The 12,796-nt window shown below is 39.5% G+C and overlaps 1 protein-coding gene across 4 annotated transcripts in view; it reads right to left on the reverse strand.

Annotated features, from left to right (window-relative positions):
• LOC308407911 (IQ motif and SEC7 domain-containing protein 1-like) overlaps positions 1–12,796 on the reverse strand; it is a 93,646-nt gene that overhangs the window by 72,784 nt on the left and 8,066 nt on the right. For all 4 annotated transcript variants that reach the window (XM_080899866.1, XM_080899870.1, XM_080899867.1 and 1 more), the window contains exon 2: positions 1,752–1,781. In XM_080899866.1, coding sequence (XP_080755992.1) covers positions 1,752–1,781 — 30 coding nt within the window. The remainder of the gene's footprint in view (positions 1–1,751; positions 1,782–12,796) is intronic.

Consider the following 12,796-nt stretch of genomic DNA (forward strand, 5'->3'; position numbering starts at 1 on the left):
CATTTCAGCACTTTGCTCTAATTATTCATTCAATTAAATCAATGCTTGAATCTTAAACTGTTTGCTGATGGATTTATTCATAGGCTTAAAAAGTATTTTATTATTCTCTCAGCACACATACCAATCCATTTCTAAAATGTAATGTAGATTTAGTCCTGCAATGTGGGGTGAGAGGTCATGAAGCTTTTCACTGATTTACACAGACTACCATAAATTTTATTGCTAAAAAGTGAGCAGCAGCAAGAATTCAGTCACAAGTATTATAAGTCAGTATCAAGTTTGTGTGCAGCTCCCAGCAAAGCTGCAAGATCCAAACTGTGCTGGCAGAGATGCTTAATGCTTGAATTTCGAACCACATTTTACACATAAGCATATTAACAGTTTTGGGACACTTAACGAACGGAAGATTCTGGGACTTGTGGCCAAATTCACAAGCAAGAATTGCAAGCAGAAGGCTGCTGCCATTTGAGACTTTTCCAACTACATCAAAACACCAATTTGGTGAGATGGGATTATTTGGCTCTCAAGCCTTGTCCTCCATTTCTACTGCTTTGCTTCTTTGCTTTTACAGGGCTGAGGTATATGAAAAAAATCAAATTATGATAACCAAAAAATCTGTTCACATCCGTTTCAGACACAGGAAGAAGACAATAACCCTGATAATGTCCAAAGAAAGTCTTGCAGCTAAAAACTCAATTCAGATGTTTTAAGTGAAATTAATATTTGGTAATAGTAAAAAAAAAAAAAAAAAAAAAAAGAAGAAGAAGTCCAAAATAGAAAATTAAGGATAAACGCTTTGATTTATCCAAATTCATACAGAACACATAAAAGTTTCATATAACCCATTTTCTGGGATGATTTACACACCGAGTGTGAAACAAACCTCATATACACACACACGTCTCTGCTTTGCAAGCACATACTGAAGTACACATATACTGGGACTGTACAAAGACAAAGACTGGCACACATCTTCAGGCTGTGGCCCTCTGAATTTACTTCAGATTTGTAATGGGACATTTAGAGCAGAAGAGAAGCAGCCTGGGAGTGCAGACAGCAGAGAGTATAAGGAAAGAACAGACACAGCCTGGAAAATTGGTATCAAAAAACACGGGACAGGCTCTGCCACAATTTTTCAACTTTTCTAGACTCTGTTAGGTTCTTGATACACCGCACTACAGAGGCAGGGGGAGAGACTGTTTGGATCCCATAGCGAGACATCCCTAAAGAGAGAAACTGCAGATAAGGAGTGTGTTTACCAGCAAGAGAAGCCCATCTACTCTCTGCATGCAAGCCATATTCCCTCAGCTTTGTTCACAGCAAATGATGGACTCACATTACAGTTTTAAATCAACCCACAACTTAACTCTGTCAGGAGAAACAAACCTATAAATCTCCAGCTATCGAAGTTCACACAGCCAGCAACTATCAACAGAAGAGTGTGACCTTGGACTGGACATAAAAATCTCATTACTTCCTCCACACTGCAATATCAAGAAACACCAATAACAGCCCTACCTCAGTTCCTCACTTACCCTGGCTAGCCTCATGATCCTTGGTTATTCATTTTCCTCACTCAAACTGAAAGACTTATGTAGGACAGTGTCTTCACCAAAGTATTTTCTGGAGCAATAAGACGATTTCCCCAAAAGGCACAAGCTTTTCTTTAAATTAGATAAGTATCAGGCAGATGCATCAACCTAAACAGATAAAAACAATAATAACAGATTTTTAAAAGCAGGTGGACATACCTGACCATTCTGGAGGCGTCACATTCAGATCTGAAAAACAAATGAGACACACGGTTTTAATGGTTTTTGTTAAACAGGTAGAAACAGGGATGCTGCAGTGCTTCAGTAGGACAGCAAAAGACAAGTGAAGTTACATAAAATGGCTCACTAACCACCAGGCTTTGATTCAGCAACTGCATTATTGCAGTAAAGTGCAGCTATCTGACACTGACAGGTGCTACACTTTTAAACAGATCAATCTGGTCTCCTGAGAAATGGACACAATTTATATTCTAGATACAACTTTGGTGTGACATTTACAAAATATTCCACTGAATGTGTCAAAAATGTGTCTACTGAATCCAGTATCTTGTCCTTGAAGACAAAAAAAAAAAAAAAAAAAAAAAAAAAAAAAAAAACACCAAAAAAAAAAAAAGAAAAAAAACCCCAACCTTTTTATACTTTGGTGTTTAGATAGGCATGAAACTTTCATGATGGCCTGTGTAATAGAATAGACGACTCGTGGACAAGAAATGTGAAACTACAACTATTCTGGTTGTAACAGCCACAGTGCTGTAAAATACACAAATAAATAATCCAATTAAATACAAAATGCAGTAGTCACATGTTGATTCATTTAAGGGAATATGGATCAAAAAGGGAAAAAAGGGATGAAAAGCACACATCGTGGCTACAGTGGACACTTTCCATTGCTTGTAAGGCTCTTTATATGTTAGAACTTCTCTGTGGCTGGCTGACTGACCGAAAACAGCATAAGCAAGGGTGGCCCACATGTTAAAAAGTATGTGGTACAACCACATACTATAGTGAAAATAGTCATCTATGTCCACTGTGAGCGACCATCTTTGAACAGAGGCGGGGGTTTACGACACCAACTGCCTGCCATCTATAATCCAGTTTTGAGTTCCCTCCCCAGACGCCTTAACGCCCACTCACATCCTGGGCCATCTGACCTCAGGAAATCGCATGATAAGGTGGGGTCAGGTTTCACAATGAGCTCACCCAAAACCCTGGCTGATTGGGACCCACACCCGCTTTCACACCTTGGCTCATGTGATTAGAGGATCATCAGGGGGTCCTTTTGTCCCTCTTTGGGGGGGATACTCCCACTGGGTTTAAATATTTGACCTTAGAACTGAAGAAGCTTCTCGGATGAGAGGTGAAACGTCTTCAAGCAACTTAAAGAAGTCCAGACGCTTTTCTTTGCAAGCTCCTTTGACTACGATGACCTGGATGACTGAGAACCTTCACAGACACTATAGTGAAAGCATAGTGGATCTCTCATGAGAGCCTTCCCATGAGCGGCTGGCCTACCAAAATCTCTACAAGAGCACATGAACGACTCATCCATGAGGCCACAATAGAACTGGAGCCCTCACTTGCCTAAGTTAAGTTCAGTGTTCATGATTCAACAATAAGAAAGAGACAGGACCAGAATGACATATCTGGCAGAAAACAAATAAACAAACAAAAAAAAACCCCACAAAGTCTTGTCTCAGATTTCCCAAAAAAAAAACAAAACATCTTCATGATGACTTGGAAGGTTTCATTTGAAGTAAAACTAACAGCATAAAATGAACATCATACCAACAATGGAACATGGTGGTGATGGTCTCCTGGAACCATGGATTTTCCTCTCTAGCAGAAAATCTTGGAGAATCTCCAACGAGCATGTCATGTCCAAAAGCTCAGGCTTACTTGTGTTATGACAATGTCCCAAACACACCAGCAAGTTCACATCTGATTGACCATGAAGAAAAAGAAAAAAGGTTTTGGATTGGTCTACTCAAAGTCGATGGACTAATGGACCATAAACAACCACACAAAGAAGAGTGTGGGCCGATATCCTTCCACAGTGATGTGAAAGACTTATTGCCAGTTGTTCCAAATGCTTGATTGCAGTTCTAGCTGCAAGCTTGGTCGGTCATACCTATGAACCTTTGACCCTGCCATTTCATAGGTTCTTTTAGAAATTGCCTTTAGTAAATAGCATTTTAAAAGCAAGTACAGTGCTATTCACACTACAGAAATAAAATGTAGTCTCTACTGTTAACCAAACCAAACAATGAGGGATTCATTTGTGAATAGACGGTATAGTTACTGGTACTGTACATCTAAAGGCTTTTCTTAGAAGGGTTGTGCTGTTCATCCTTATTGTTGATGATTCTCTGCATAGTTCTTCATTGGTGATTGTTGTCCTCCTCATCATTCCAAGTCATTTTACTTGTTTGCTTGCCTGGGTGTTGGCCATGTACCATTCCTCTCATTTCAAATATCTATAGCTCACCTAAACATCTCCTTAAGACTGTCAGCAATTTTTCAGCAACGGCATCCAAAAATCTTAATTATTTCCATAAAGCACAGAAGAAACCTGATACCGTCTGCATTTTCATTAACGCAAATCCCATTTGGACTGTGGAAATAGGCTGAGGTAAGAATACAGCGGAGTCAATATAATGCAATGGTGGGATGAGATTCATTGACACACATTCTCCAGTCCAGATACAATTACTGGAGAAATTGATTGCTGTGTATACAATGCATCAGTGAAAAAAATGATCAGACAAAAACCATGCTTCACAAATCTTTGACTAAATGATATTTCCATCTTTTAAACAACTTCCCACTTTCTAACCCACCATCCTCAGAGGCGGCCACAGCACACAAGAAGTGGTCAGTACCCTGGACAGCTCCTCCAGCCTACAGATTGAATATGACTTCTACTACTACTAGTACTACTACTATTACTGTTACTACATTTGCAGAAATCCTGACTTGTGTGGTGAGGCATTCATTTTTATGGTCTTTCCTGCAAAACTGTCACCCTTGTACAGAAGACAAATGGACAGCCTGCTGCATCTTATACAGCTCCATGTATCATCAGTCATTTGTATTCATATGGAGCCTGACTTTCTGCCCCTGAGTCACTAACTTGTTGGCTATGGAAGGGCACTGGCAAAAAGGCTGCAAATGCAAGTGCTCATACAATTCTTAATTTAATATGGGAAACTGACAAGAAGCAGCTGCTCATTTACAAATCCAGCTGTTACAGAGCAACTAAAATTAGCATTCACAGAGTCATGTTTCTGATCACTTGGTGAATTTCATGTCTAAAAATCCAGTGCGTGCATCTCTATTGATCCCTTAAGGAAATATTTCCCTCTTTAACCGATGCTCACCATCCCCAGCAGTCAGTGCTCAGTGGGTTTTAGAATTGCCTGCAACAGCTGAAAAAACACATACGAGCTGTTAGAACGATTCAAAATGATCAAGTTACCTAAACAGTAAGCAGAAACTCACCATAAAGTTCTGTAACGGTTACAGTGACATGATAGAAGCACCAATTAAAGCCATTTTAAGGCTGTAAGTGACAGGTGCATCCATTTAAAGACATTCTTTTGCCTTAATTAGTCACAGCAGAGACAGGCAGAAAGAAGGTGAGAAAGAAAGCATGAAGTACACATCCTGCTGGCTAGGAATCAAACTGAGGACATGCTGCTGCTGCTGATATTTTCAGCAATGTACAATGAACTGTAAAAACTCTGATGGCTGCTTTACTGCGATTTGCAGGACCTGCCTCTTTGACTGAGTCATTAGAACTCAATCAGGAATTGTACCAACTAGATTTGAGCCAAATTAGATTTCCGAAATGGCTACGGAAAACAGCGAGTTGAGAAAAAGCGCCTTCAGAATGTAGGGTTATATGAGAAAAGAATATTAATGGATTATTAATTCACTCAGGTTCTCAAAGCTAATTTGGGTGGTAATGGAAATAAAAATGAAATCCACTTTTTATTGCCTTATTTAAGTGGAAACTATCATCTTAATGATGACAAATACATGAATGAAAGCAAGAATCCAAGTTGAGCTGTTTTTCTTCTGCATTGCGCTGAAACACCAGGCACTTTCAGGTGCATTCCCAAAGCCTTTTAAATAATGCATGAAATGCCAAATCCCATTGGAAGTATCATTCCACAGGAAGGCCTCCTCAAGCTGTGAGGGTGGTTTCTCCAATAGCGGCCTGCAGAGAAGTGAAATCTCAAGTGGTAGAATTAAGATTTCCACCCCACAACCAGTATTACATTTACTGCCATCTCAGTGGCTTCCACTTGCCCTTTACCTCACTGCATGTGTACGGTACATATTTAAGCCCCTTTTTTTCTCCTTTGGATCAGATACAGAGTCTGTTGCTGTGAGGACAGTCTGTTTCCTGTTGTGAGAGAGGAAATGATCAGGGAGGGCAGAGCGAGTGCAAAGAACGCTGACTCAGAGTTTATCAATCTGCGTTTCTGCAAGAGTAAGTGCAACTGGACACGGCTGCAGAAATGCATTAGTCTGCTCATTTAATCATATCTCCCTGCTTAGCATCAAATAAACTGGAACATCATCTACTGTGCAACACACAGACAAACACACCTTGCTTCCAACAAATTCCTGTTTTTACACTGTGTATGGCTTATTGTAGGTAAAACATTTTCTTCGCTTTCAGATACGTTACCATGTATTATTAAAGCTTGGGCACATTTTCCTAAAGCTGTTTTACTTTCCTCACCTCTTTCAGGAAAGGCCTGTCCCAATGTAATTAGAAACCCATTATTTGTTTTTCACTGTAAAATATTCAGTAGGGTTAGGCCTCGAAGAAATAGCTTCTAGCACTTCATCACTTTTAATGTGGCAAAAAAAAAAAAAAAAAAAAAAAAAAAAAATAGCACTGGGCAATAAAGAAAAACATGTGCACCCATTTCCTTCCACTTATTTAGAAAATATCAGAAGCTACTGTAGTTATTATTATTTATTTTTTTAAGGCATTTGATTGATGACATTGCAAATAAGACTACTGCACTGGAGACCATATTTAATACTGCATGCAAACAGTGCTGTACCACATATTTCTACTGCAATTCTCTTACTGTACTTTGTGTTCTATCGGCCTCAACATTTAAAATAAATAAATAAATACAATCAGGACACACAGACCCATCTTCACCTCTGACCTCTTCACCTCGCACTTGACAAGGCTAACAGCAGGAATGCCATTATGAACGTCGCAGTCCTTGACTGAACTGGATAGACCAAAGTTATTTCCAAAGTTACCTAAACAGTTAGTGGCTTTACTGAATAATATACTGTGGAATTCAGCAACAAGCGTGGCAGTTATGAAATGCTTTAAGCTTCTGCGATCAAACTCCTTCAAGCCGTGATGAAAAATAATAAATCAAATCCAGAGTTGCACTCAATTTTCAAAACTTTCTACTGAAAGCAGAACAGGCCTTGTTGCAATTTCGTGGCTCTTGCCTCCATTCAGAACAATGCCATCAAATGATCAATGACTTGAACCTGCGGTCGGCTATAACAGCTCACTCACGCTGACAGGTCCCTCAGAGGAGGAACACCAAAGCTAGACGCTCTTGTGTACCTTTTCACATTTATTGTCAATATTTTATAAGATGTTTCCTTTTCAAAGAACACTGCAGTCAAGATGCATCATTTTAATGTTTGATGTAGATTTTACACTTGCTTCTCTGGTAAGATGCTTGTTTGTGTGTCTTTATTACTACTTCCCATTTTTTTTCCCCCAGTCAAGTACATAAATTAAGGCCATTCATCAAGTCTTAGGCTCCTCAGTGCAATACACACTTCTTGTGTCCATATTACTGAGACCTAAATGATCTGTATTAATCAGCAGCTAATTAAAAGCACAAATGTGTCTTGCTAAGCAGATCTAATGAGTCCTCTCTGTAGTGGTTTGTTTCTCATGGTGCTGTCAAATTATGTATCTCTGAGGAGTTACTGGTGCATGACCCCCACAGGCTGTCAGCTCCTGCATAAAAGGAAAGTGGCAATTCTTCACAAACACACATTCGTACACACATACACACTTGTACAAGAAAACTGCACAAAGCCCCATTCTTCTTTTGCCCACTTTAAGTTCTCATCATCTACACTGGAGTACCAGTCAGAGTTTTCCCATCTGTGCTTAAGACTGTTTTTTTTTAGCTGCCCAAAAGGTTCAAGACACTCTTTGTAATTTTTTTTGTTTTCACAATGAGCAAAAAGATTTTCAATGGGTTCTTTCAGGTAGTTTTTCTTTTCCAAGCAGCATTACTCTTGAAATATGTGCAGCATATGGTTTGACATCACCTTGCTAATTTAAGCAGTCTTCCTTGAATGTTGGTCAAGAATCAATAAGGCCTCACAGATATGCAAGTTGTCCATTTCATGTACAATAATGTTGCTGAGTGAAACTGGTTGTACAGAAGGTGATGCACTTTCACAGACAAGTCTGTCGCCTCCATTAAAACTATGACCGCGGCGATTAGCTAGCGAACAAAAGCAATCACAAGGAAGTGGTTTGTAAATTGGTTTGAGAAATTAAAGTTTATTCCCCTAGTGGTTGTGGACATCACTGACCCGTCTGTAGACCTGTGTTAACTAAGACTTCGCAAATCATTTTCTGAGCAACTGCCATCAACCTCTAGCAACCAATTGCAACCAGCTGTGGAATATTCACTTTTACTTTATGACAGGAGGTTGTCAGATGGTCGCAGATCATTTTCTAGCCCTATGAGACCGGGGCCTTATTCCTACATAGTTACCATGATTGTCAGACAGCCAAAATGGACAAGTTAATCCCACCTGGTTAGTTGTTAAATATCTGTAAAACATCAGAAGTAGTAAATAGGAGAGCAGTTTTCTGACTCTATAAACCGGCGGTCCCCAACCCCCGGGCCACGGACCGGTACCGGTCCGTGAGTCGTTTGGTCCCGGGCCGCGAGAGTTGAGGCTCGGCTGTGAAATGTATGGTTTTCAGGGTTTTTAGTGTTATCGTTTTTATCGTTAACTCTGTTTTCCTGGGTCTTTTCATGTGTGTTATGATTAAATCTTTTTTTCGGTACCGGTACTGGTTTTATTTTGTTGCATTTATCCGCGACACTATAAAGGCCGGTCCGTGAAAATATTGTCGGGCATAAACCGGTCCGTGGTGCAAAGAAGGTTGGAGACCGCTGCTATAAACGCTTTCCTAATGACTTTAAGAATCGTTAGTCGTTAGCCAATGAGCATGCAGTTTTAAAAAAAAAAAAACAAAACAAAAAAAAAAAAAAAAAACACCTGCTTTTCACATTCTTTTTTTTTTGGCTGCGCTGGAAATGCTCAAAATGGGACTTCAAATACCAACAGGTGACATTAGTAGCTATGTCCATCTTTTATACTATGTATGAGAAAAAACTACATATGGCATGACAAAAAACTCTGCTTAAGAAAGAAAAAGCTCAGTGATGTCCCCATTTCAGACACTCTGCTGGATGTTCCCTGTGCTCCTTAGCTTTGTGGACAAAGTGTCCAAATTTTGTTTTGCAAGACCACGGGACAGTTGAGCTCTGGTCCAGAGGAGTAAGCGGACATAGTTTATGTTTCTTCGCATGGTAAAATTTTAAACTACATTATTTCTGGATGCAGCAACACATTTCCACAACAGGAAAATGTCTATTTTTAATAAAGTCATACCTAAGGGCCCAAATAGCAGGGCCATTCAATATTAGTTCTTTGTCCATTTCATCCAGAGATGTGGATTCTCTGCCTCTTTAAAGGGAATTCCCAAATTCTTTGCAATCTGACTTTAGTACTATATTGTCAAACACTTTGAACCAACAATATTTCACTTTTTCGCAGAAGACGATCCCTCAGGGAGTCTCTTTTTATAACTAATCATGTAAATACTTTAATTAAACTAACAATGTTGTCCCTGATTGCTGGCATCAGATTCAAAATAGCTCTCTATGCAATGTTCAAAATAACATAATCAGCATGTTTACCAGACATGGATTAACTGCAGTCCCAGACCAAATCTAACCAGTAAATTTAAATTTTTAAAAAAAAAAAACATTCAAAGAAAAGTTTATGATCTACAACTAGGTATAATTCATGTCTGGGAAACTGAGCCGTAGGCTTTAAATGGTTTATAAATTAAAATTTAATTTTGTGTTTCTTCGTATATAAACAGCCTCTCAACTTTTTGGATGGTCGTGTTTCAAACATAAACACAATCAGCGAGATTACAATAGCATCTAAATAATATTAGACTTTTGTTTCCAGACATTTAAAGCTCTTGAGCATGTTAAAAAGGCGCACTGGTTTTTTCCTCCCACTTTGAATCCAAGTGGTCTTAAACACCTGACCTAACAAAGTGAGCTGGATACAGGGGGATCTCACTCTTACTCATGCTGCATTCCTGAACATATTGCTCGGATTTGGGTGAGCCCTCAGAGTCTCTTGCAAAGTCTGAGGTTATAAAGAACAAGAGAAGAAGTGCACTCCATCTACAAGCATCTGAAATGCACATACCGCAAGCCAACACCTGAGTGGAAGCAATTGAACCTGTTAAACCAGCAAGTAACCATCAGCAAACTTAAATACACAAACCAGTTAAGTACTCGCAACAGAAAATTCAGCCCAGCCAGCTGTAACAAGGCCTGTGTTGACATCTATCCATGGTGACTAAGAAGAGTGTGTGTAAGCAGTAGCTCCTCATCTGTGTTTAACTGTTGACTCAGCCTCCACCTTGTCAGCTTTTCACGCACACACACACACACACACACACCGCACTCCCACTTGGCAGAAAACTAGTGGCAGCATTTCAAACAGCTCTCCACAGGTACTATGCTACAAATTGCCTTCGATTCAGCTGCTGCATCAGCTGGTTTTGACAGCTGTGAGGCAGATAATTGGTTCAACTGTGAAGAAATAAAGAATGAACAGGCAACTATACTTTGGCCTTGTGGCCGCTACAAGTGTGCTGTTTCAGTGCTGATCACAGTTTGCAATAATAAAGAAAGCAAAAACATCAGGGAATAAACAGAGAAGAGAACATTTTATCATCCATAAATCTTCTTTAACACAAAACTGACAAAAATGAAAAAGATGAGACTCATTTAGTACATTTTGAGTAAACATAATATTGTAACTTTCTAGCAAAAAGCTGTTTTTGTCTCCATGAACAGTTTTTTGTTTGCTTTTTTCTGAAAATAACCAACTATGAGAACACAGAAAAAAAATCTTGTCATTGTAATGTGCTACTTGTGAATCGTGAGCTCAGTGCTCCATTACATCATATGCAGTATGGTACTATAATACGCACAATATCTAATTGTGAGTTTCTTCCTTTGTCTGCCAAATCCTACTACAGCATCAGGGGCTGAGCAACCAAACCTGGCCAATAAGTACATCTTGGGCCCCTGAAGGTTCTCATAGGTATCAGATATTATGATGTCATGCAATCACACAGCAACATGTTAAAATAACCCGTTTTTAGGTTTTATAACACCTCATGCAAGCACACTGTTCTTTTTTATTTCATCACAACAACATCTCATTTATTGCCACAAAACTTGAATTGCACATGATATATTATAACGTCATCACGTTGCCTAGCAACTGCCTAGCAATTGGCTAAAATGACCCATATATTTTTGCATTTCGGCACCTACAACACCATAAAAACAGCACTGTATCATTTTCATTTCACGGCCAACAGCAAGAATAGGCCAAACAATACTGTATCTGCAAAAGCTGTTCGGCGCTTTGAGAAAACAGCATGTGTTCTTTCTTTCCTACTCAGAGCAAGGTGAGACAATTGATATACCTCACTACTCATACACTACCATCAGCAGCGAGTTAGATTAAATTATTAAAAAGACACCCCCCCCCCCCCCAAAAAAAGAGAAAAACACATGAGAAGTTAGGTTTATATGACTAACACTTTAACCATACGTGTTTACTTAAGCTTCGATGTCCATCAACACACCTTAGTCAGATCTATTGGTTTATCCCTGAAGTTCCCGATCATAAATCATTTAAGCGCAATGCAAACAAGCCACACAACTTGACTTTCAGGCATCCTTGTTTTCACTCATTTCATTCACTGAATCGACGCTCAGTCACAATCCAATCATTGTGGTTTCTGAAACGCATGTCAAATGGCGCCATACTATCCTTATCTAGTCCACTGACATCATTACTCTCAAATCCCACAGGAATTGATATCAAGACTTTACTTGTAAGTTAAATCCAGCTGAGTTTGGTGATTTAAACATAAACGGTTTTTTGGTGAAGGCTTTACTTGTAACCCCATGAGGTAACAGTGTTCATTATGGCCATAATTATCCTATCTTATGAGACAACTAGCAAGAACAAAGGACACAAAACAACTGTAACAGTGTCGTGATAGGCCTGATTGGGGGAACCAGAGGTCAGCAGTGCCTGGCTTCCTTCCAGCAAGACTGCAGTCACACTGAGGAGGGACAGTCTATTACACCTAAAGGCAGCCTGCAGTTGATTTTGAGTGCAAGTTTCAAATTCTCTTTGGCCATTGCCTGAAATTTATAGGTGGGTCTGGATGCAAATCATCCCTGTGTAGACATTAATCTAGTAGGGGCATTTCATTAGAGGGGGCTTTGCTGGAGAATGGGAGCCCATGTGCTCGTAAATTTGGTTTGGCACACTGATTGTTCAGCAGATCACCGGGTAAATGAGTGGACACCACCAGCCACAAGAAGCAGCTTTCTCCATTATGCTATTCTTTCCAGCCATGTGGTCCCAAAACACATGCTAAAGCCGTTACAGTGGCATGGGGTGAACTATTTATGAACCTGCCAATTTCCAGTCGACAAGCTCAACAGAGGGGGCTTAGGAAGGGCAACTAAGTTGTTCTTAGGCAGCAAATTACAGCAAAGAAGCCAAGACATAACATCTGTAACCCACACAGAAAGCAATACAAAACCACAGATGACAGTGAACAACAGTACTGACCAAAATCAGCTACCTGAAAGGACATTTATCAAGTACTTGAGTATCTATTGATTCAATTGACGACACTAATTCCTATCAGTACTAACAGGCTTGGTTCCAAGCACTGGATCTGCAATATAATGAGATAAATTAAATAATAAAAAAACCAAAGCTTTAGAAATTGAAATGCAAGTTCCTTATTTAGGTATGAATCTCACGGAGCAACTCATAATAGCTTACCACAAAGATATGTAGCGGTA

The sequence above is a fragment of the Rhamphochromis sp. 'chilingali' genome, assembly GCF_963969265.1.
Source record: "Rhamphochromis sp. 'chilingali' genome assembly, chromosome: 12".
NCBI classification, from domain to species: Eukaryota; Metazoa; Chordata; class Actinopteri; order Cichliformes; family Cichlidae; genus Rhamphochromis; species Rhamphochromis sp. 'chilingali'.